Raw genomic sequence first — 26854 nt, 5'->3', positions numbered from 1 at the left:
TTCAGTTACATGTGTACATTTTATATTTTATTTTTCTAACTGTTATGTTTTGAATATTTTGCCTGGTGATTTTTCAAGTCTTTGCTTTTCTTATTTTTACTTTTTATATTTTAATGAATGATTGTACCTCATTTTTTTTATTGTGTTTATTGTATTTTTACTGTTAACACATTCGCGGTCATGACTGCATATGAAGTCATTTACTCCATAAGAATACTTGTATAAAATGACAGCATGTCCGCGAATGTGTTAATGGGGTTTTCCCGTGGGTAAATAAATAAAAAAATAAATAAATAAATAAAAAGGATATCATCTTTATCCTGCCATTTGAAAACACCTACCCCTGTATTACTTTTCTTTGCGTAAATGTGTCCTTTATTTAATTTTTGTGCCTCTACATCCTTTGGATTGTTTTTTCTACTTTTCCCTAAAGTACCAACAAGTTTCAACGAATGGATTGTAGACTAAACAAAACATCTACAATATTAGCACGCACAGACTTGTTAGAACTCGGAAAAAATGACAACCGATATTCGGGTTTCGCAGCGCTCAGTCGTTAGAGGATCTGAAACCCATAAGTAGGGTGTCATTTTCAAAATACATTTTTAGAGAATTTTTTAACCTAGCACTTTATAACAGTCTGTACATCATATCTAGTATAAAAACCTAATGATTTACTAGAAAAACTAGGTTGGGCCTGGGGGTGGGATATTTTTTGCTTCATTTAGGCAATTAACGTGTTTAATTCATAGAAACAGTATTGCATATTTCGATGACCAAGACCAAATGCAATACTAAGAAATGTGCTGGCAAATGCACTAGTATGCACGCCAAAAGTGAAGAAAGAAGAAGAGAATAATTTTCAATCATAACCCAAAAAAACTTAAAATATTCAAATTTTGGACTTTGGCTTGGCTGCTCTTAACCCTTTCAGTGTGGCGTTAAATAGTAGGGAGTTGTGCTGTGCAACCCTGCTCTGCTTAATTAAAAGTTAATGGGACAAGAGTGCACAGGTGCGCCTTTTATCAACAATTGAATGGTGGGCTACAACAATGTTGTAAGCGACAGAATTAAGATTATGCAAGAGATGGAAAAAACTTATTGACAAGTCATTTATGACAATACGGATACCAATATTGCAGTACGAAAAACTCGGGGAAGGCAAAATGTTTTTAGCCTGATTGAAAGATGCTCGGATTGGTCATTGGATATACAATAATATTGCATTAAAACCTCACTTTGACCCAATCTGTCGCTTACAACGTTGTTGTAGCCCACCATTCAATTAACAATGCATATAGGTGCGCTTTCCGCATTGAAAGGGTTAAGCTTATTAGAAAGTCATTTGTATTTGAATGGTGTGATAAGTTTTCAGTCCAGGTAGAAATTAATAAATTATAGTAAATTAATAAGTAGTACTTTTAATAATTATACATGCTATTCAGTATGTTCACCTCTTGAAATTTAACGATACTACTCAAATATAAATGACTGCAATAAGATTACTATTACTATAACTGAAACAGAATCCATTGATATAAATTTCAGTTTCATAGTGACCCACTCTCTTGTACTATACTTGTAGGTAATACCAAAGAATTTATTCGATGTTAAAAGAATAGATTCAATTTTACTCACTCCAAAGAAGGTATTATGTAGCTGGTTTTAATATCATTTATGTATGCTCCATTTACAGCAGTTCCTTCTATAAGAAATATTACATCCGCTTGGACACCATGCTCAACTGAACAAACTACCATTTTTGTGTTTGCTAATATTCAAGTTACGTTATTTACATATCTTGATTCTCTAAACAAATATTTATTTAAAATGTTCTTATTTATCAAAATTTTTTTATTGTGATTTATTTTTTAGTTGATGATCAATCAACACCAAATACCAAATCCCAAATCAACCAAATCAACAATCAACTCAACACCAACACAGTTATGGAACACAGTCAATCAACATTCAACATGTCAATCAAAGCTGTTTTGACTTTTGACTTTGACATAAAACTTTCGACTTTCTTCTTCTTGTCACGTAACACTTTCCCAATGGGATAATGAAAGTACTATTTTTTTTATGAGAGTTGACATGTTTGTTTATATTACAGAATCCACTCTAATCCACTACTCAAAAGGATTTATATGTTGAAAAACTTACATTGAGTAACGTCTTCTGACTTCTTTCGTATTCCATATTGCGTCTTCTTCTAATGTATGCAGCAACCAGAAATACTATGATGTTTCATATTTTGGCGGTTTTTTTTTTCGACAGAATGGACAGAAAGTGTCAAAATGCGATGCTCCTGCCATCTTAGCTTGACAAGCGTTTTGTAAAATGCGTGTATATGAGAGTAATTTATTTGGACAAATTGTTTTTAAAATAAAATCTAAGTATCTTTTAGAATTATAATATCAGTGGTTAGTGGCAATCTTCATACATTGTAGAGCGGTTTTATGCCCCAGGATAGGAAACGTTGTCATTTTTTAATTCTAGTTCAGTGACGCGTTTTGGTGTACCCAATTTTTATAAATGGACCTTTAAGGTTGAATTTTAGGATACATATCTGGTTAGCACAATAAATGTAAGTAGTAGATATGGAACCAAATAAAAAGTTATCGGAAAAATCCAAAACTACTAATTCTGAAGCTGAACCTGAGACTCCAGTCTCAAAGGAGAAAACGGCGCCAAATTTAAATGGAGATGATACTGAAATAGATAAAGAAACAACAATAGATGGTAGGTATTAAGGTATATACTTGTAGATTAGTCACATTGTGATTTATATGGTATGTTGTGTTCTGTTTTCCTTGTTTATTTCGCACATATGCTGCTTAGTTCTTTCTTAAAACTGCAAAAAGGGAAAGTAATTGCATAAGATGTGTCATTTAAATGTAATTAAAGCATAATCTGTAATATCAGCATCCTGTACCTACAGCTATCTTTGGAGTTTGGAGCAAAAACCATACACATAGTGTGTAAGAAATTCAATGTAGAACAACATGGACGGTTATTGCACCAAAAATGTTAATAGCATAGTCCTTAGGATCGATATACATATGCACGTTTTCCTCAAAACTATGCAATGTGCATGTGGAAGGTTATTGCACCAATCCCATAAATTGTAAGTGGTAACTGATTTTCTCTCACCTTTGTTGGTTCCATATTTTACAGAATAATAAAATAAAACTATAGAGAATACCTAGTCTCTGGTGTGAGAATGTATTTTTCTTCACTTTCAATTCAGTAATCAGTAAATCTCCTATTCTTTTTCAGGAGTGATTTTGCCCTTCGAAATTAGTATTTAATATTTCCTTTTCAATTTTTCTACCTTCTCACCTGTACTCCTGTGTATTTTTTGATTTATCACTATTTGCCCTTTTACGGTAAAGTCTAAAATACTTAGGATTACTAAATAGTATTGATTTGTACTAAAAGCTTCATTACCATAATATATTATCAACATTGTTCTGAAGTAGTATTGTTCTTGTGACATTTTATGCAATTTACTATTTTAGTAGGGAACAAGCCACAATTTTGTTTTGAAATTATGTAAGTTATTTGACATTTTGATTTCCACTTTGAAAATAGTTATCATACATTAAATTAAATAAATTTTGTTTTTGTTGCTTGGTAAAAAATCTTCTAATAATTTAATTGTATCTGACTTGTTCATATTGACAATTCAGACATATACAGGGTGTCCAGAAACTCTACCGACAAACGAAGACAGGAGATTCTTCAGATAATTTTAAGATAATTTAACCCAATTCACTTAGTCCGAAAATGCTTCCTAAAGGAGCTAGAGCTCTTTGAAGATGGCGTCTTGTAATTAGTTTTTCTTAAATACCTCCAGAACGCTTCTATTTAGAAAAACAAAAATTGGTATGCGTATTTATCTATAAGATATAAATCTAATCCATCCATTGCAAATTTCTAGTACCTATCATAGGCGTCCGTTTTGGGTAGGGCAACAGTTATTTTATCGCATAACTTTTTTATCTTTAACTTTTATGCATTTCTGACACTGGATTATGAAATTTTGAAGTATTCTGGTACTAAATGATACTCTTGTTTTAAATCGGTAGGACACACCGTTTTCTAGAAAAATCGATTTTAAAAATTTTTCGCTTTTTAAATAAAAAAAAATTTAAAAAAAAACTGTTTAGGAAGACGAAAACCGGTACATTTATTTATATTCCAGAGATAAATCGATTTCATTAATTGCGAATTTCTTTTACTGGTCATAGGCGTCCGTTTTGGGTAGGTCAACAGTTATTTTATAGCATAACTTTTTTGTCTTGAATTTTTGAGCATTTTTGACACTAGATTATTAAATTATGGGGTATTCGAGTACTAAAAGTTACTCTTACTTTATGTTGGTAAAATACTTCCTTTTTTGTTGAAAAGTTCTTTCAATTTTTTTTTCAAATTCCAAAAACGAAAAACTTTCAAATCGATTTTTCTAGAAAATGGTGTGTCCTACCAACTTAAAACAAGAGGACCTTTTAGTACTAGAATACCTCACAATTTAATAATCCGGTGTCAAAAATGCATAAAAGTTAAGGACAAAAACGTTACAGTAGAACTCCAATTATCCGGAATAATTGGGACCGGACCCGATCCGGATAATCAAAAATCTGGATAATTGGATTTGTCTCGAAAAAGGCCTTTTCCGGGAAAGAAATGTCATTACAGCAAAACACAATGGAGAATATATACGGTATTTATTATGAAAAACAATATAGTATACACAACAATATGTAAATGACAAAGTTTACATCACGTAATATTGACACACAATACTGAATCACAGTAAAATGAATTATTTTTTTACAAACTTGATTTTTTCTTTTTCTCAATCTGATCCGGATAATTGGCGATCCGGATAATTGGAGTCCGGATAATTGGAGTTCTACTGTATGCGATAAAATACCCGTTGCTCTACCTAAAGCGGACACCTATGACCAGTACTAGAAATTTGCAATGGATGGAATCGATTCATCTCTGAAAAGTAAATATGCATACCAATTTTCGTTTTTCTAAATAGAAGCGTTCTGGAAGTATTTAAGAAAAACTAATTTCATGGCGCCATCTTCAAAGAGCTCTAGCTCCCTTAAGAAGCATTTTCGGACTAGGTGAATTGGATTAAATTGTCTTAAAATTATCTGAGGAATCTCCTGTCTTCGTTTGTCGGTAGAGTTTCTGGACACCCTGTATATTATACATTTTAACACTCTCCCTTCCAAGTGTAACATTAATGTACACTTTCAGAGTTTTACTTAAAACGCTGGTATATCAAAAATGTTACACCTATAGCGTGTTTTGTATAGGTGATTAATTTTGTTGGCCTGTGACATCATTCTGGTATATGGTATATAGAATGTTGGCGTAGGACGAATACAGCTTATGGGATTAAGTAAAATGGACAAACCATTTTTTTATTTTTAATTTATTCTAAAGGAAAATAGCAATACTTCTAACAAATAGATAATAAAAGAATAAAACTAACCTAGTGTGCCTAAAACATTATTTGCTAAAATACAACAATACAAGAAAATAATACAAGTTTAATTGCAAGAGTAAAAACGGGACATTTTTTATGTCTTGAATTTCCTAAACCTTGTAACTTTCACCCCTGTAACTTATTAAAATAAATATAGAAGTTTTCAGGGACTTTCCGCTCTTAGTAATAATGTAATCTTTCATTCTGTGTTTAAATTTTTCAAAAATAAGTCAAGTCAAAGTTTTTAATCTAATAAAATATAAAATAATATTAAATTAAAAACCTTATTGGGATCATTTTTCTGGTTATACCTTCATGGCTTCTAAAATTGCAAGTCAAACGGATGCTGGAGCAAAAAGATGAGGGAATTCTACAATTTGAAATTCACAACTCACCTGTCCAGCAAGGAAAAATTCCAACAAAAAATGGACCCTTATACTCGGATAGGAGTAAACTAATAGAGATAAAAATGAATTAACATTTTCATTTTGTTGCAAAACGAAACTAAAGTCTTGGTTTTGACCATACACAACGGACTCGAGCGATTTACGGCCTCAATATACGGAGTCCGTAATTTTTTTCATGTATTTCTTTTAACTGGTTGTCATTTTCTACCAAAGTTTTGTTGAATGAGAAACTAGAGACCTCTACCTACCAAACAAAAATGTTACAAATCTTGTTGGTGTCTTAGAATTCCTGTAAATCTTAAAACAAAATGAGTCCGTAACGTCGCTTATAGTTCAGCCATTTGCCGTTGGAGGTCGCTTTTATGTGTATATTCAATGTGTATATCCTTCATGTGTTAAACTATAATACGACATTATGACCTCGACTTAGCTGGCAACACTGTTGCTCGAATATTGAATCATTCTATCCCGCATATTTTACAATCGTCTTGCTTACAGATGATTTACTGGTATTGTTCATTTTTATGTGTTAGAAAATGTATTGAATTGCATTAGGTATATTTTATTTTATTAATAGTCATACGCGAGGATATTTTGTTTCACAGAAATTTTCCACAATTCTTTAAATTTTCATTAACACATTTATTAAGGTAGGTATGTATATATGTTTGTAATTCAGAATATAACTATCGCTGTTACATAAATAAAAATAAATATTGTTTTCGCCCATTCTAAAAAAATGTGAAAACGTTGAATTTATGCATGTCTGTCTGTCTGTCTATAAACACAACTTCTTCCCGTCATTAGACCAGATAGAAGGATAATAAATGAGGCTAAATGCAATGTTGAATGAAAGCTTATAACCTAAGGATGGTATTAATCAATCAATCAATCAGCCAATCGCGGCCACTGCTGGACGTAGGCCTCCCTCAGTTCTTTACAGTATTCTCTACACTGGGCCTCTTGTAGCCAGTTTCCTGCTATGTCGTCGGTCCATCTAGTCGGTGGTCGTCCTCGGCTTCTTTTATAGTTTCTGTGCCTCCATTCCATGATTCGTTGTGTCCACCGTCCATCTTGTGTTCTAGCTAAGTGCCCTGCCCAGTTCCACTTAAGCGTCGTATCGTTTTCGATGACGTCTTGAACTCCTGATCTTTGCCTGATTTGTTGGTTTGTTATGTGGTCTCGAAGGCTCACGTTCAGCATTGCACGTTCCATGGCTCGTTGTGTGACTCTGATGTTATTTGCTGATTTTTGTGTCAGTGCTAAAGTCTCTGCTTCATAAGTTTGTACTGGCAAAACACATTGGTTATAAACCTTTCGCTTAATACACCTAGGAATTGAGCATTTTAGAATATGGCTTACTTTGCAAAATGCTGCCCATGTAAGGCCTAATCGCCTCTGTGTGGATAGTATTAAATGTGGTAAATTTGCCCTTGCACTTCCGGTTTTATAGTTACAACCGGAAGTACTGTTATAAAGTCACCGAAATAGTCCACGCGATATATTATTCGACGCACCTTAGCAAGATGAGAACAAATTAATATATACTTCCGGTTTCATGCCTGTCCGTCCGTCAGTCTGTCTGTCGGCGAATATAACTCCTCCGTTATTAAAATAAATAGAGTGACAAATGAGGTGTCGAATGGGAATTTCTAACCCAAAAATTTTATTAGAGGTATATTAGAAATTTGATTTCCGACTTCCAGTTTTACAGTTGAAACCGGAAATATTGTTTTACAATCGCTGAAATAGTACAAGCGAAATATTAGTTGACAGCATGACGAAAACTAATATACGTCCGGTTTCATGCATGTTTGTCCGTCCGTAAACACAACTTCTTCGTCATTATACTAGGTAGAATGACAAATGAAGTGTCAAAAGAAAGTTTATAACCAAGGAAGGTACTAAAGGGGGTAGAAATTTGACCAAGGATTTCTGGTTTTAGAAATGAAACCGAAAATACTGCTTTAACATCGTCAGAATAGTACAAGCGATATATTATTCGACGCGCCTTAGTAAGACGAGAACAAATATATATTTCCGGTTTCGTGACTGTCTGTCCGCGAATATAACTCTTCCGTTATTAATACCGATAGAATGACAAATGAGATATCGAATGAAAGCTTGTAACCCAAGGGTGGTATTAAAGATGAGAAATTTGACGCCCGACTTTCGGATTTAGAGTTGCAAACGGAAGTACCATTTTAAAGTCACCTAAATAGTATAAGCGATATATTATTCGGCGTGCCTTAGCAAGATGAAAACAAATGTATATTTTTGATTCTTACATCATTTCCGATTAAATAATTCTAACCGGAAAGTGCCATATTATAGTTGCAGAAATAGTACATTGTGACATAGCAATAGAAGCTTATTGAAAAGTCGAGCATGAATTTTTAGTTCAGGTTTGGAAGTCATTTCAGGTTAAACAGTTATGACCGAAAGTTTAGTAAAAATTACTCAAAATTAGTGAAATCGTATATCAATCTACGGACGCAAAGTTACACGAATAGTTCAAATATCGACTTCCGATTCTACTTTCGGTCACTTTGGATGAAAACCTAGAATTTACGAATTCCAATTACTTGTTTTGAATAGTAAGAAGAATAATCGCAAAAACACTATTGGACAGATAAATGAGTAATGAGATTAGACACATATGCAGAATAAACAACATCAAAGAATGAGTGCAAAAAAGAAGAAGAGAATGGAATAGGCTTACCAGTAAAATGTAAGACAGAATAGTTAGAATAATACGGGATAAATAGCATTTCAAAAAGAAGCACATATCTACCACGAAAGAGATGAGATGATAATATTTCATTTGAGTAGGAGGCACAGCCGAAGAAAAACAGGCATTTTGCCTATTAGGTAAATGACGGATTTGCTTGAAAATATGGATTTAGGTTCCTTTTCCCCTTTACTTCAGTTTTGGACGTGAGCCCAGGGTTGCTTTTACTTGAAGGGTGAAAGCCACCCCTTCTCAAAAATGGATAAACTGACTAATTCTAAGCAACTTTTGTTTTATTGGATCATTTCACGTTTAATATAATACTTTTTGAGTTATTTGCGAGTGAAACTGTCCATGTTTCAACAAAAAAAAAAAAACACAAATTTATAGACGGTTTTTCACAAATAACTCAAAAAGTAAGTATTTTATCCAAAAAAATATTCTTAGCAAAAATGTAGCTTATAAAAACATGAAAAAATAGAATATGAATTAAGTCTGTAAACCCTGTAGAAGCAGAGTTATGAAAAGTAGGTTCTTAGTCGTCAAATTCCAAATTGAACATGTCAACGTTAAATAACCAAAAAATTAAGGACTTTTCAGGGAAAACTCATCAAATTTTTTTTAAAGTGTTTAATAAAAGCTTTGTTTTTGATTTTTATAACAGTTTTTAGCACCAAAATTAAGCAAGTGACGCGACGCTCAAAATAAAGTTGTTCCCTTTTAGTGGAGTCACTGAAGGTGGATATGAGTTATTACCTCCGATTTCGTTGAACCTCCATCGATTTGTATGAAAATTTGTGAGTAGTTAGAGGATATCTCAAGGAACAAAGGTGACATGGTGCCAACTTGCGCTTTTACCCTGGGGTGGATGTCACCCCTTCTCGGGGGTGAAAATTATTTTATTCAAAATAACCCCATAATTCGATAGAGGAACAAATTCTAAGCAACATTTGTTATATAAAGTTATTAAAATAAATGTAAACTTTTTGAGTTATTAAAGATCATAGATTTTAATTTTTCTTGAGAAAAATACATGTTTTTAACCGATTTTTCATCAATAGCTCAAAAACTATAAGATTTTACAAAAAAGTTATTATTACCAATATTGAAGCTAATAAAAAACGGAATAAACTCCTTACTAGAAAAACCTTTTAGTGTTAACTAAAAGTGAGTTATAGGTAATTGAATGTATATTTTTTTCGGCGAGTAAAAAATCTAAGTGTTCAAGCTGAAATAACGGAAAAATGATGCATTTTATAACATAAACTTATTAAACATTTGTCAAAGTACTTAAAAATATCTATCAAATGAGCCCCGAACATGTTGATGGCATTAAAATTTATGCTCCAAAATTTTTTCAAAATTTATCTTTTAAAAATGTTTCCAAAAAATGTTATGTTTTTTTTAATACCTCCGTCCACTTTTACGATATCATGTTCACCTAAAAACCGTTTGAAAGTTAGTTTGAAGGGCTATTTCACCACGTAAAACTTAATCTTTTATACCTCTTACTTTTTTAAAAATAAAAGGTTAATTCAAGATTTAAACGTTTCTATCTCGGCTATTTTTTACCCTATAGAAATAGTAAAATATTTGACAGAAAAAACTAAAATTTGGTTCTATATAATTTTTTACGTATTTTGATTATTTTTGGAGTTATTATCAAAAGAATATGAAAATTACAATAATTTGAAAAATTATGATTTTTTTAAATTATATCTTTTTTCAAAAATATGCATTCTAAACCGGTCAAAATTATTGAAATCATTACTTATGCTAATATAAAGAAGTTCTTGTAAGGATTATTATAAATTTTAATTTTTGTGGAAATGGATTTTTTTTTTAATTCCAAGGGGTTCTTTTATTTTCATAATAACTTGCTTAATTTTGACGCTATTAACTTATTCTTAAGCTCATTTGATAGGTATTGCGAAGTACTTTGACAAATATTTAGCAGGTATATTTTATACATTGCATCGTTTTCCCGTTATTTAAGCTTGAATACTTAGATTTGACTACTCGTCGAAACATGTATGATCTTTAAGTTTCACCAACCGGTTCAAAGTGCTTATTTTTGAAAAGAAAGTGGTTACTGATAAAATAAAAAAACAAACTTCGAAATGTTGAAAAAAAAATGCTTTTTTTAAAAATGATATTAAAAAGTGTTATAAGAAAGGAAAAATTTAGAAAAGTAAATAAAAGTTTTGAGTTTTCTGCATATTTTCCCAAAAAGTGCTTCATTTTTTGGTTATTCCACGTTGAAATACTCGATTTGTAATTTGAGTCTACAGACTTCATGAATGTACCGTTTTCTATTTTTTATAAGCTATATATTTGCTAATATTATTTTTTTTACAAATTATTTAGTTGTTGAGTTATTTACGAAAAACCGTCTAAAATCGTGGTTCTTTTCGTTGAAAAATTAACATTTTCACTCACAAATAACTGAAAAGTATTAACTTAGAGCAAAAATTCTATAGCACAAGAGTTGCTTAAAATTTGCTAATTTATCCATTTCCGTACATTTTTTGAACGTACGTTTTTTCGCCTACAATATTTCATCTCCCAAGTAAAAGCAACCAATGGCACAAGTTCAGAAGTAAAGTTGAGTACTTATAAGAGGAACCTATATCCAAATTTTTGTGAAATTTTATCGCCGTATTTCACGTTAATTCATCGCCGTATTTCATTTTACTGACCTATATACAGGTTGTCCCGAAAAGATTGGTCATAAATTATACCACACATTCTGGAGTCAAAAATAGTTCGATTAAACCTAACTTACCTTAGTGCAAATGTGCTCATAAAAAGTTACAGCCCTTTGAAGTTACAAAATGAAAATCGATTTTTTCAATATATCGAAAACTATTAAAGATTTTTTATTGAAAGTGGACATGTATCATTCTTATGGCAGGATCATCTTAAAACAAAATTATAGTGAGATTTGTCCACCCCATAAAAATTTTATGGGGGTTTTGATCCCTTAAACGGCCCCCCAAACTTCTGTGTACGTTCCAATTAATTCATTATTAGTTAAACACAACGTTTTTAAAACGTTTTTTGCCTCTTAGTATTTTTTCGATAAGCGATATTTATCGAGATGCGGCTTCTTTTTAATGTATTTACATAAATATTTTATGGGAGTTTTGTACCTTTAAACCCCCCAAATGTTTGTGTACGTTCCAATTAAACTATTATTGTGGTACCATTAGTTAAACACAGTGTTTTTAAAACTTTTTTGCCCTTAGTCTTTTTTTGATGTCACCTTTTATCGAGATGTGGCTTCTTTTTTAAAATATACCTAAAAATGTAAATTATAAATAGGTTATTAACAAATTTTCAGATTATTAACAGGTCTCTATAATCGTACTTAGCCATATACAAATATGTGGTGGATTCGATAAATATTCAAAATATCTCGATAAACACTGGATTATCAAAAAAGTCTTAAGAGGCAAAAATTTTTTAAAAACAGTGTGTTTAACTAATGGTGCCACACTAATAATTGGAACGTACACAAAAGTTTGGGGGGTTTAGGGGAACAAACCCCCCATAAAATTTTTATGGGGTACACAAATTTTACTATATTTTTTTATTTAAGATGCTGCTGCCATAAGAATGCCACATGTCCATTTTCAATGAAAAATCTCTAAGAGTTTTCGATATATGAAAAAAAATTTATTTTCATTTTGTAACTTCAAAGGGCTGTAACTTTTTTTGTGTGCTTTATTTATATAGGTAAGTGAGGTTCAATCAACCTATTTTTGACCCCAGAATCTGTGGTATAATTTATGACCAATCTTTTTGGGACACCCTGTATAAAAAATAAATTAATAAAAATTCAAGAAATTTGCTTTCTAGGTGTATATTAACTACGAATCTAATTATGTTCTATATTACCTAATTATCTAATATAAAGTTAGATTCTATATATTTATGTATTATCGTTGAGAAATTAAACTAAAGAACAACGTGAAATATTAAAAAAGTATTACATTGACCCAACCAAAATTATTATATTTCTTTCAATACATATTATCGTGTTCAGATTATTTTTAGAAGTCATTAAAATATTTTACCAGTAAAGTTATAAGCGTTTGTTTAAAAATACAGACTATTAAATTATTATACTTTTGTCGATTTTAAAACCATATGTTCCGATTTCATGTATCCCATTACTTAAACAATCGCGAAATAGGAAATAACTTCGTTGAAATCACAAAGGGGAAACCCCAAATTATCTAAATACGCAGTGAGCGAATTGACAACACTGTTTGAGTCTATAATGTTGTGTATATGAGGCCGCAACACCACAATACTGTTTAAAATTATACTCATGAGGCTGCAAAAGTAAGAAATCGTAATGAGTTTATAATGATAACGGAACCAAAAAGACAAGTATATATTAATTTTCATCTTATCAAAATAGAAATTTGGGCATTAAGAATGTTTTGTCACTAGATTCAATATATTCGATTATTAAAATATTATATACACCTCTAAATAGGAGAGGCTGTACGGTTGCGGTATGGATTGAGTCCTTAAGAATAGTAGGATGTAAATATATATATATATATATATATATATATATATATATATATATATATATATATATATATATATATATATATATTAAATAAAAATGGTATACATTTTTATTTTTATCTTATATTTCAGTTCGTTCAGAGAGCGCTACAAGCACTCTAAGTCTACTGAGATCTACTTCATTGGTGCTGACTTTTTCCTTGGACCAACAACTACTCCATTTTGTGATCACTTCGTTGAATATGACCAAAGAACTTAAAAAATTCTAGAGCAAACTCTTCTAAACAGACATACAGGAATTTTATTTTCCTAGTGGAACATTGATTTGGTTTAATTTCATCTACAACTGAAGCATTTGTGTGGAAAGCCGCCTATGGAATTTTAAATAGTAGCCATCCATGTGCACATTTTAAAAGGGTTATGCATATTAAAATCACAATAAAGATGTACTATGGTTTGTTTTTAAACTAGGAGGAGTAAACTAAAAAGACAGATTCACACCCAAGAAAGTCACTAGAAAAATCACCAAGTACATCTTTTTTGGTTGATCATATCGACCTTTGATGGTAATCCAAACATATTATATTTATGTTAATACGTCGCTAAAGAGTTCAAAAAACGACTGTTTTATATATAAAAGTACAACAAAAATCTAAAAATTAACGGAATAATGCAGAAAACACAAAAAATTGCTGATATAACTGAATTAACCTATGAAATGCCATTTGTCAAAATTTCATAAATGTCATTAGTGTCAAAATTTCATAACAGTGGAGTAAACTTGCCTGAGGTAACAATTACAAACAAGCAATACGGTGCGGTAAATTTGAATTACTCCTCTTGGTTTAAAATCAGACCATAGAAATAAACAAACCAAGACACATTCAATGTTACGAGGAGCACCAGACACATTCATGATTTACATTGTATATACAAAGGGATTTACAATGTATATACATTATAAATCATGGTTTGGGAGTGCTCCTTGTAACATTCAGTGTGTCTCGGTTTGTTTATTTCTAGTGCATCTTTATTGTGATTTTAGTATAGTCTATCGTCTTATCTAATTCTTACAAATTATCGAATTTTTTGTCTTTTTAATATCTTATTTCATACCGAATTTTGCCAATTTCCCTGTGTAAGTCACAATTATCTCAAAATTCTCCATGGTTTCACTAAATACAAATTTGGGGTATACCGTATACATCAACAATGGGAAGACAACAGACACAGATAGATAGATAGATAAATTTATTGATCTTTTTGTATCATTTATTCATCTTGTATCATTTATTCATCTTATCATCTTATTAAAAACATTAATGGTAACAAACATTTAGTAGAGAACAAGATTACGAGACTGATAAAATATTGTTAACCCTCCGTTAGTCGCTATCGGTGTCACACACCTACGACAGAATTATTCATTCGGAATTTACAAAATAACTGGTTTTTTTCTATCGCCACTTTCTGTACCTCTTCCTATCAACTAACCTCGTCTTAGTATACATTCTTACCTACTTGGGTACAGTTGTGTGAGTTTTATAGCTACTTTCGGTGCAAGACTCTGTAGCGACTAACAGTGTGGTTATTACTTTATTGGCATAACTTGCAGTTCAGGTAAAGATTTAGCATCTTTGGAATAAATCCTTTGTAAAAGGTATAAAATTTATTAAAATCCCTAAAGGGCTACATCAGAACAAAACGTTTTCGATTTTATTACAAAATCATCATCAGTGTAATCAGTGTCTGGATGCTAGCTGAGCCACCAAAGAAATATAGGGGTAATAACCCTTCAAATATAAAGTTTATATTTGAAGGGTTATTACCCCTATATTTCTTTGGTGGCTCAGCTAGCATCCAGACTGTCTTACACTGATGATGATTTTGTAATAAAATCGAAAACGTTTTGTTCTGATGTAGCCCTTTAGGGATTTTAATAAATTTTATACCTTTTACAAAGGATTTATTCCAATTTTTGTGATTGATGGTATACAGCCAACTACAGGAAAACTTTTCTTTCCTTGTGGATTTAGCATCTTATTATTGCATTTTATCGATAAGTTTTGGTCAAATCTTATTTATAGATGTCCTTTGAAGCCGAACAAAAACATTTGTTGGAATTATGGGAAATGGTTCCTAGCAACGATGAAAATTATTTTGACGATGAGGGAAGTGAAAATGAAATCGATCAAATTGTTATACTAGGGTTTTTCATTTTATATCTGTTGTTTTTCAGTAAAACATATTCAAAAATATTTTTCAGTCATTCCTATACACAATATAAAATATTTGTATGAATTTTATAGCAATAACTATTTTTTTTTAATTGTCGGTCTCTGACACCGTAGCGACTCTTGATGCTCCGTTTATCCTAGCGACTAACGGAGGGTTAAAAGTATAAAAATATCGGAATCAGCTATTGTTCCAGCCAATGAATTCGTCTAGAGTCTAGAGAATAAAAACAATGTTCAGTTAAAAACAACTTTAACCTGGTTTTGAACTTGTTAAAATGCAATATTTCTTTTATTGAATTTGGTAGCAAATTAAAAAATTGTCCTCCGGCATACATTGGAGACTTTTTAGTTGAAGTCGGTTGAATTTGTTTAGGTGGATATCACTTTTATTTCTCGTGTGGTAATTATGGACATCACTATTTATTTGAAACTTATTCTTATTAAGAAAAGTGTAGGTTAATAGTTTGAAAAGATAGATGCATGTGCAGGTCATAATATTCTTTTTAAATCTATCTCTACAAGATTCGTTGTAATCTAAGTTAAAAATTAGGTGAATGCACATACCCGTTTCAGTTTTTTAAAGTATGTATTGTGTATATTTCCACCTGGTTTTTTAATTTTGGCTCATTTGCTAGAGTTATGTATGTTACTGACCCTGAATACTTATTCTTTAATTGCTTCAAAACTATTATATTACAGTTTTGGTACACTAAAAATGCATTTAATAATAATTAATGCAAAAGTTGCATTCATTGTTGCCTAATTTAATATGCTGTTGGTGACAAAGACATCATATTTACAGAAATGTTAATTTATTACAAAATTAACATGTTCACTACCAAGCGACTCATATATGAGCCACATCGATTTACCCATAGACCAGCATCTCACCAGGGAGCTGGGGATCGCATTGCACATAATGGGAATTTAAATAGCTCTGGTCTGTGAGGATGAAACTTAAATACTCCCTTGGTAGCGAACATGTTAAGATGATGAACTATTTTCTCATAACATGAATACAGTAGAACCCCGTAAATCTGAACCCCGCGAATCCGAACCCCGCGAATCCGAACCCCGCGAATCTGAACTTTCAGCAAATCCGAACTAACGGAAAGTGAAAAAAATTTAAAAATTCAAGACAAAAACTTAAAAACATGTTTATTATGCAGAGTAAAGCCAGAAAATTAGACAATGTAGGATTACTAGGACTTTGACATTTAAAATTTCTTAAAAATAAATATTATACTTTAATATATAGGTTTATAACGGTTAAACACAAACTTACTTTGGTTCTCTTGTAGTCAACTTGAGTCCAAAAATATTGTCCACACTCTTGCGAGAACGTTTGGCTACTCATAATCACAATGGAAGCTTTGAACTACTAGTTAAGGCTAACTTTCGGATAATCCGAACTTTTCGGAATCCGAACAGGCTGTTCCCCTAATTAGTCGGATTTGCGGGGTTCTACTGTATTCATTTAAAAGGCAGTTCATTCTAAAATTCAGTTTTATGTTCATTATACTCCTACATGTCAGATTCTTGTTTTGTTTTAGAACCAGTAAAAGGTGAAAAAGAAGCTACTTCAGTAGAAGAAGAAACTGTAGTACCAGAAAAACAAGGTGAAGAAAAAGAAGGACATAAAGAAGCTGATCAAGAGCCTAAAAACGCTGAACAGGAACCTAAAAATGCTGAACAAGAACCTAAAAATACTGAACGAGAACCTGAGGAAAGTGAAAAAGAAATCTTAGAAAATGAGAGTGAACACGAAGAAGAAACCAAAGAAAATACAGTAAAAGAAAAGGTATCCCAAAAACCAGAATCTATGGATACCGAAGAAAAAGAAAATGTGGCAGAACCAGTTAATAAAGTTGCTGATGACAAAACAATTACATCAACTGAAAACAATAAAAATATAACTGAAGATGCCAAAGAGACTGCAAATAATGCTAAAGAAGGAGTGAAAAATGCTAAAAACGTTCCAGAAAGGATAGAAAATCCAAAGGAGAAAGTACCCAAAGGAAGGAAACGTAAAATATCAGAAATTGTTAATACAGAAAATGAAAATAGAACTGAAACAACAAAGGTGCTACCAACTCAAAAGGAATCTAAAAGTGATCCATTGAGCCATCTTGACCCATTAGTAGTAGTAAAAGGTAAGTTTTATTTCATTAGCAAAATTTTAAGCATTGACTTACTGGACTTAAGATTATGCACTGTATAGGTATTTGTAGAAATCTTAGCGATTATTTATTTTATATCATATTTATTATTATGTTTTAGTCCAAAAGATCTAGACTTTTTTGAAGTTATACTTCTTTAGGCGCGATTGAGAGTAAAATTTCCTAATACTGCGCGCATGTGCACACAGACAGTATAGCGTTTAGTTGCTAAATCTTTCAAGTTATGTATAAGGTATAAGTAAATATTCAGTGCAAGAAAATTTCAGGAAATTTTGTGAACTAATGTAATGAATAAGAAATCTCAAATTTCATTTGTGCATAAGAAAAATGCATTTCAAAAGTGCATTTTGAAATAGGCAATTATTATGTGCAGGTACCTACATGCTTTTGTGTTTACGAATGTTTTGTATAAATGTACCTATTTATGAATGTTTCTTCTAAAATTTAGAAATATATTAATTTTATAATACATTTAAGTATGTAGTAATTTTCTTTACAATTTTTACTTACCTATTTGTTTTTTTTATACCTAATATCGCCCGTGTCTAGCAAGTGTCTGCGTAGGCTAGCGGTATGTTTATCTAGTTACGGACGTATTAGTACTTGGTTCGATTCCCCATAATGAAAAATTTTTTTATTATTAATTATTTATTATTTAGTTTATTAATAGTTATTGACATCTTAGACTTTTGACTATTATATGGACTTAAAAAATGATTAAAAATAATTAAAATAATTAATTGAGATGTTGCCCAACTATTTACTGAGTTGTAAATTTATAATAATTGCTTATTTCAAAATGCACTTTTGAAATGCATTTTTCTTATGCACAAATGCAATTTCAGATTTCTTATTCATTACATTAGTTCACAAAATTTCCTGACATTCTCACGAATCCAGCGCACCAAAATGCATTAAAATCCGTCTTACTGCGCCAAAAATCGACAGTAAGGCCTTTTTTGTGCTTCAATGCCTCGACTAATTAGTGTTTTTAGTAAATATATTTATTATAATTTTTGTGTCTTTGGATTTGTCTTCCTCAGGAGTAAGATGAGTATCATTAAAACATTTTATTGTATATTTATTATACTTCAACCTTGTCTGTTTGTTATCGTGAATTGTCATTAGGTACGTCCGAACCGATACAGACACAGTCCTTGTAGCGTATTTGGTATAGCATTCAGCTAGAGATCGAGAGGTCTCGAGTTCGAATCCGGAGCAATCGTTTACTTTTTTTTATTTTTTTGAAAGCGGTAAGCACAAAACTAGTTTGGTGCTTAAAAAAAATTAAAACAAACTGTTTAAAGTATATTTATTTTTAAGAAATCATATAATAGAAGTGTAACTTCTTACGTGCGTACAAAGTACACACACATACTTTTTTTTGTTTATTTGTTCAATGGAATGGTTATTTTATGATTGGGTACTCTTTAGTTGTAGATATGCTCAGATGTTCTCTGCATTTTGCAGAATCTGCATGTTGCTCTGTCCACTTTTTCTATTTCATAAATAGCCCAATAAATTACCATTTTGGAGTGTAATTTTCAGGGTCAATTCCGAATTGCATGAAAATTTGGGTTTAGGTTCTACTTACCGTCTAGTTCAAAGTTGAACTTATGCTGTTGGTTGCTTTTACTTGGGGAGTGAAAGTCACCCCATCTAGGGAGTGAAAACATATGTTCAAGATAAGTCCGGAAATTGATAAATCGACTAAGGTAGTGTCGCCAAATAAGGCCAGTGTCTTAATTAGGCCAATTGCAAATATTTTCTTAAATATAGATATTATATATTAGAGGTCACCGTAAATGTCTTTCTCAGTCAAAATCGTCTACGCCATTATTAATACTTTTTAAGGAACTGGAACTGTTTTTTCTCTATATTGCTTTTTAACATTTTTTTATGTTAAATAAAAAAAGTAGACAGTGTCCTAATAAAGCCAATTGTCCTAGATGTGTGTAAATGTGCGATATGTGTGCTTAATGTATTGACAAATTTTTGTTTTTAATATGAATAAAAGTTTCTTTCACTAAATTTTGTATTTGTTCTTTAATTCTTAGGTTTAAAATTTATTATCCACCCCAATTTGCGTAAAAAATGAAACTGGCCTTATTAAGTAAGCTACCAGTTCCTAATAAGGCCAAATATTCCAGATTTATTCAATGTTAAAATTTTATATTTCTTTATTTATTTAGTAAGTATTTTATCCTGAAATTCGATAGCTAAAATGTTAGGCAATACGTATACAAGAGTTTTCCCCCATATTGTTCCTGAATAAAATATTACAGATATTTAAACCTTAAGGTGGCCTTAATTGGCAACCTTACCTTAATTCTAAGTAACTTTCGTTCTATAGTTTTTTAACTAATTTTATACTTTTCAAGTTATTTGCGAATGAAAATATGTATTTTCCAACAAAACAAGTACATTTTCAGGCGGTTTTTCGTGAATAACTCAAAAAGTATTTTATCGAAAAAATATTCTTACCAAAAATGTAGCTCATAAAAAAAACGAAAAAGAAATGATGTATTAATGAACTCTGCAAAACCCCAGTAAAAGCAAATGTGTCATGAAAAATATGTTCTCATTCATCAAATTCCAAATCGAATATTCAAATATTCCAAATCGAATTTCAATGTGAAATAACCAAAAAATGAAGCAATTTTCGGAAAAACTTATTAAAATTTAAACACTTATTAAAAGTGTTTAAAAAAGCTTTATTTTTATTTTTATAAAAGTTTCTAGCATCAAAACTAAGCAAGTTGTGCTCAAAATAAAATTGGCACCTATTTTTGGTAAAAAATTAATCGTTACCGCTTTACCATTTATTTTATATAAATACACAGACCCAACCTTATATGGAATCACCATGTATTTCAAAGTAATATTTATTTCTTTTGAAAAAACTTGTTATTGTTGCGAAGATTAAAGGTTTTTATTGAAAATAAACAAATACATAAGACAATTGGATAGTACATCTCGGTACGGTATAGGTTATTTGCTTGAGTTGCAAATTGAACAAAAATAAATAAACTAACTTTTGCGTCCAAAAACGAAAATATGGCTCATGTGGGGTTATAGAACTTACAACGAGGAAAGATTATTGGTCTTGTGGAGAAAGTAATGTTCTCAGAGGGACATATCTGTAGAGCTAGGCTTAATACAGGGCGTCCTGTCCAAAACCTATGCTAGGTAACAGGAACTAGGAAAGCTCAAAAATAAAGCAAAGTCGCCAAAAGTAATAACGGCTCTCCACGATCGTTTAATTGCCCAATCAGCTGGAAGACACCCAACCATTTCTCACCTGCAGTTCCAAAGGCAGCTTTTGGAAGCTACAGGTATATAGAGCTATATAAAAGCCAACTGAGTTGGCTTTTACCTTTCTCTTTGTGAAGACTTTACACCCACATACAAGTGGTATAGTCATATGATGCTTTGAGGTATATCTTGTTTAAATTTCACCCATCGCCAGGGTTTCATATATAATATGCCAATGTAAGACTTTTGGTCGGCATTTTAAGGGTTTTAACCCATGTATTTTTGGTGGCTTAGCATGTAGAGCTTGCTTAAAACACTGATGATGCTCTCTTTAGACCGAAAACGTTCTGTCTTTTAATGTAGCCCTTTATTGGGTTTTTTTTCTTCAATATTTATACGATGTGAAAGTTTTACTGTTTCGAAGTACTTATTGTTGAAAAAATTTGGTTTTGTAGTAAAAAAGTTTTTTCCTAAAAATTTTAGTAAAATGCTCTTTTTCAAAGATAATTTAAAAAATATTAGCGATACGAAAAATCTCAAAAATGTAGGTTTTGCTTTTATAAATATGCTAGTTTCATTTTGTTGTTCTGTTAGACAAAAATTGGTTAAAATCTGGCTGTTCAAAGTTTGCATACAGTCGTGATTAGTGACTCGTTCAAGCCCTTTCGACTATAACCCTTTCAAAAATAAGAACTTTAAACGGGTGAAAGTTTACAGATCATTTAAAAAAAATACATAAGTAAAGGGAATTGAACGCTATGTTGGAACAACGTTTTAAACGCCAAATCAGATTTTGTCGGCAATACATTATTTTGCTCATACCGTACGTTTTTCTATGGAGCACCTACATTTAAAACTATTGGCGGTTACAACGTTGTTCCAGCATAGCATTCAATTGTTTGTAAAGCGGTAACGATTCATTTCATTTGAGGTGCTAAATAGGGGGAGATTTTCACGATTTTTTTTTTACTAAAAAAAAGGAGACAACTTTATTTTAACTCACTTAGTTTTGATTCTAGAAACTTTTATAAATAATAAAAATAACGCTTTTTTTAATCACTTAAGAAAAGTTTTAATGGGGTTTTCCCGAAAAGTGCTTCATTTTTGATTATTTCACGTTGAAATATTCGAGTTAGAATTTGACAAATGAGAAGGTATTTTTCATGAGTTACTAGTTTGCTTTTGTTCAGTCTACAGACTTTACGAATACACAATTTTTTTCGTTTTTTTTTCTGCGCTACATTTTTGCCGAGAATATTTTTGTCCACAAAATACTTACTTTTTGAGATATTTGCGAAAAAACGCCTGAAAACGTGTTTTTTTTATAACTCCAAAAGTATTCATTTTTTAAAAAGCCCTTTAGAACAAAAGTTACTTAGGATTAGGCAAAACACGCGTTTTTCACCCCCGAGAAGGGGTGACTGTCACCCCCCAAGTAAAAGCAACCAACGGCTCAAGGCTCAACTTTTAAGTGGAGGATAAGTAGAACCTAAATCCAAATTCTCATGCAATTCGGAGTAGTGATGTAAGAAGAGAATATTCTCAAGAGAATATTCTCGAGAACGAGAATATTCTCGGCCAGAAAATTCTCTCGAGAATATTCTCGGAAAAAATTTTCTATATTTTCAAAACCCGAAACAAAAATAAGAACTAGATACGGGTCAAATTATTATAATTTAACAAATAATATTTGTTAAATTATAATAATTAAATTAAATGTTAAAATTAATGTTAAATTATGTAGGTGTATTGTTTTTGCCAATCCCATGAACCACTAGAAAGGGTGTTTACAGTATCAATATTTATTGTTTTGGGGCAATATTAACGTGCAAATATTTAGAATGGTGTTCATTTAAGCAGAGAAGAACAAGTTGAGGAAACTGAGTTTGTAGATAATTTAGCTACTTTAAAATACGGTGATGAGTCGGCTGATATAATGGCAGATTTGGCACTTGATCGGTCTAAGGAGGGATTTTTTGGAAAACCATACGTTGTAAAATCAATTGAAAAACTAGACTTAATCATATGGTGAAAAGGTACATGTTTCGGAACAAAATTAACTAAAATAGTAGTTGATATATTAAGCATGCCTTCATCCAGCGACTGAAAGAAGTTTCAGTACTTATGATTTTTTTATCCACTCTAAAAGAAACCGGCTCACTGCTGAATGGGCTCGTAAGGTAACTTTTATTGCTCACAATTTAAAATTGTTAGACGTAGACCAATCCATGACTGAGCTGGCCACTCGTGAAAAACAAAATCCCACAACTCATCAGTACATTGAAATGCAGATTGTAGATGACTAGGATGAGCTAATGATAGAAATAGATTCTGAATCTGAGGTCTCATCTTTTATCATACGGCCACATCGATTATTTGTTGTTAAGAAGAAAATTTCAGTTTTTATCAAAGAAATTTTGTGTTTTCTGTTGTTTTTGTATTTTTTTATATACAAAGAACACTGTTGTTTCGTCTCATAATTTTGTATATAAGATCAGGATTTTAAAACCCTATTTTTCATCTTTAACAATATTCTTAAGTGCGTCATGGGGTTCATTCTCAGAAAATTCTCCATATCGAGAATATTCTCCGATTTTTCATTCTCGAGAATTTTCCAACACTAATTCGGAGTTGACCCTGAAAATTACATGGTATCAGCATATTTCCCGTTCATTTACTGTGCTAAAAGATGATAACTGAGTTAATAGTATCCATGAGAAAACCTTTAATAATCAGTTTGAGTTCAGTTTTCTGAAATTTGTTTGTGTAGTGAATAGGTTTCAATTACTTTGCTGCTTGCCTTTAGACTGGAATGTTCTGCCCATATGCAGTAGGAAGTTTTTTCTCATTATTGGATGTCTTCCATGATGTAACTTAGGGATATGGTGGAATGGTTTTGGTCTAATAAAATGGGCACTAGTTCCTTTCGTAGCCATCTTGTTACCTTCAATCCCTTTATGACCTAGGGCCATTAACAAGATTACTTTGTTGTGTTTTGGCAGTGGCTTAGTGTTACGGATGTACAAGTAGGAGATGGCAGCAGAGTCTTTACTGCAGCTTGGCTATCAGAGCAATAAATATTTTGGCTAAAAATATAATAATTGTCTTTCAATCCATGAATCATAAAACATTTTGATATCAGTTATGAATATAATGAAAATTAAACAATCTGTATACCAACAAACCTACTAAATCGTGAGAATGTAGAAATGGAGGAGTTAGACTCGACAAAAGTGGCGCCCAACGTGGGACACGAATTTTGCCGTGCTCATATTGACAGTGATATATCGAACTCCTCTCCAAATGCCAACATTGGACCAAGAAACAAATTCGACATAACATCACCAACACCAACACGGCGAGCATGAGACTTTATGTGGGTCCTTGTATTCTACTCCTCTGCATTCCCCAGGCATACGGTACACTATCAATAAAAAGAAATGAGAGAATAAAGCATTTATACCGAAATTCATTCCTTTTTATTGATAGTGTACCGTATGTCTGGAGAATGCAGAGGAGTAGAATACAAGGACCCACATAAAGTCAGGTCCGTGAACTTAGCCCGAAAAAGTCGGGAAAAAATGTGATCGATGCCATTCGATTGTCCATTGATTGTCCACGTTTGTCCACCATGTTATTTCGTTAGTCCACTTATCAATTTTTTTTATAAACAAAAATTTTTTTTCGGGCTAACTTCACAAATCCACAAATTTTCGAAAATTTAAAAAAACTCTTGCTATATTGTTTGTCCATCGTTTGTCCATGTTTATCCACCACATAATTTTTTTTGTCCACCCACTGATATTTTTAAAATAATTTTTTTTATATATAATTTTATAAATAATAGAACAGTATCGCCGAAAAAGTACTTCAGATATTAGAATGAATGTTTATGCGGGAGCAGAATTTCAACTACCCATTTGTCCACACCCTCGCAGCGTTTGTCCAACCCCTTAAAGTGCGAAACGACCCCCCCACAGATTGTAATTATTTTTTTTATTTCTCAATTCGGGCTAACTTCACGTCAGCTTAAAAACACATTTACATGTTATTTCAGGTTCAGAATCCCAACTATCCGTTTGTCCACTCTTTCGCACCGTTTGTCCAACCCCTTAAAGTGCGAAACCACCCCCCTGTTATTTGTAATTTTTTTTATTGCTTAATTCGGGCTAACTTCACGTCCGATTAAATGCGTATTTATTCGTTAATTCGGGGACAGAATCCCAACTACCCGTTTGTCCACCCCTTCACAGCGTTTGTCCAACCCCTTAAAGTGCGAACCGACCCCCCTGGAGATTGTAATTATTTTTTGATTTCTTAATTCGGGCTAACTTCACGTCCGCTTAAATACGTATTTAAACGTTAATTCGTGGACAGAGTCCCAACTAACCGTTTGTCCACACCTTCACAACGTTTGTCGCACCCCTTTTTGCTACAAAACGACACCCGTAGAGATTGTAATTATTTTTTTTAATTCTCAATTCGAGCTAACTTCACGTCCGCTTAAAAACACATTTACATGTTATTTCAGGTTCAGAATCCCAACTATTCGTTTGTCCACTCCTTCGCAGCGTTTGTCCAACCCCTTAAAGTGCAAAACCACCCCCCTGTTATTTGTAATTATTTTTTTTATTTCTTAATTCGGGCTAACTTCACGTCCGCTTAAATGCGTATTTAAACGTGAATTCGGGGACAGAATTCCAACTACCCGTTTGTCCACCCCTTCGCAGCGTTTGTCCAAACCCTTAAAGTGCGAAACGACCCCCCCCCCCCCCGCAGATTGTAATTTTTTTTTATTTCTCAATTCGGGCTAACTTCACGTCCGCTTAAAAACACATTTACATGCTATTTCAGGTTCAGAATCCCAACTATCCGTTTGTCCACTCTTTCGCAGCGTTTGTCCAACCCCTTAAAGTGCGAAACCACCCCCTGTTATTTTTAATTATTTTTTTTATTTCTTAATTCGGGCTAACTTACGTCCGCTTAAATGCGTATTTAATCGTTAATTCGGGGACAGAATCCCAACTACCCGTTTGTCCACCCCTTCGCAACGTTTGTCCAACCCCTTAAAGTGCGAAACCACCCTCCTGCAGATTCGGGCTAACTTCACGTCCGCTTAAATGCGTATTTAAACGTTATTTCGTGGACAGTGTGTGCCAATTATCTCTGTCAATTCTAAAATCCCTCAAAAAGTAAAGAAGTTTTTGAAATCAACAATATTATTATTAATTTGAACAATTTTTCCTTAAAATGTATCATGTAGCATAAACATTAAATGTAGCATAAAATAAATAGATAATTCTTTATACGTATTTGTGTGAAACAGTGTTATAAAGAAAGATAAACAAACAACAGAAAAAGCTGACAGGGATAAGCTTCTTGACCTTCGCAAGGTTGAATTGGGTTGGGTAGCTTTGCGCTCTGTCACTGTCAGCGTTCGATTATTTACAACAACAATACATTGTTATACACACACACAGATATATTTATACAGAGTGATACAAACCACATAAGGATGAGCGACTGGGACGAAATCAAAAATTTAATAAATTTGACGTCGGAAATGCGCAAAGATCTGAAAGAAATTAAAAATGATTTTCAAGAATATAAAAAAAGACTGAAAATTTTCAGAGAAGAAAATATAGAATTAAAGAAAGAAATTAACGAACTGAAGATGAAAGTTGAAAATTTGGAAAAATTGGAAGAAAAAGTCGAAAACATCGAAAAATACAAGAAGAAAAATAACATAATTATAAGTGGATTTAAAATACGGGACAATGAAGAAGAAGCGCAAGAAGAAATAGAAAAATTTGTCGAAAACAAGCTACAAGTTGTTATTAAAGCGAAAAAATTGACAAAAATAAACGAAACAATGTGCGTACTAAAACTGAACAATCGAGAAAAAGCAGATGTAATGAAAAATAAACACAAACTAAGACACGTCAAAGGCCAAAAAAATATTTATACGCCATGATTTAACAGAACAA

At 31.9% G+C, this 26854-nt stretch overlaps 2 protein-coding genes across 2 annotated transcripts in view; one reads left to right on the top strand and one right to left on the bottom strand.

The window, feature by feature from the left end:
- The window catches only part of LOC126884470 (mediator of RNA polymerase II transcription subunit 25), a 170145-nt gene extending 168188 nt beyond the window's left edge, over positions 1-1957 (bottom strand). The window contains exon 1 of the mRNA XM_050650405.1: positions 1639-1957. Coding sequence (XP_050506362.1) covers positions 1639-1760 — 122 coding nt within the window. The 5' untranslated portion in view covers positions 1761-1957. The remainder of the gene's footprint in view (positions 1-1638) is intronic.
- A 344-nt stretch (positions 1958-2301) lies between these two features.
- LOC114343615 (uncharacterized) overlaps positions 2302-26854 on the top strand; it is a 95387-nt gene continuing 70834 nt past the window's right edge. The window contains exons 1-2 of the mRNA XM_050650404.1: positions 2302-2745; positions 16986-17585. Coding sequence (XP_050506361.1) covers positions 2604-2745; positions 16986-17585 — 742 coding nt within the window. The 5' untranslated portion in view covers positions 2302-2603. The remainder of the gene's footprint in view (positions 2746-16985; positions 17586-26854) is intronic.

Source organism: Diabrotica virgifera, chromosome 5 (assembly GCF_917563875.1).
Source record: "Diabrotica virgifera virgifera chromosome 5, PGI_DIABVI_V3a".
Lineage (NCBI taxonomy): Eukaryota > Metazoa > Arthropoda > Insecta > Coleoptera > Chrysomelidae > Diabrotica > Diabrotica virgifera.
Note: the sequence above shows the minus strand (reverse complement) of the source record. Positions and strands in the feature narration are given on the sequence as shown.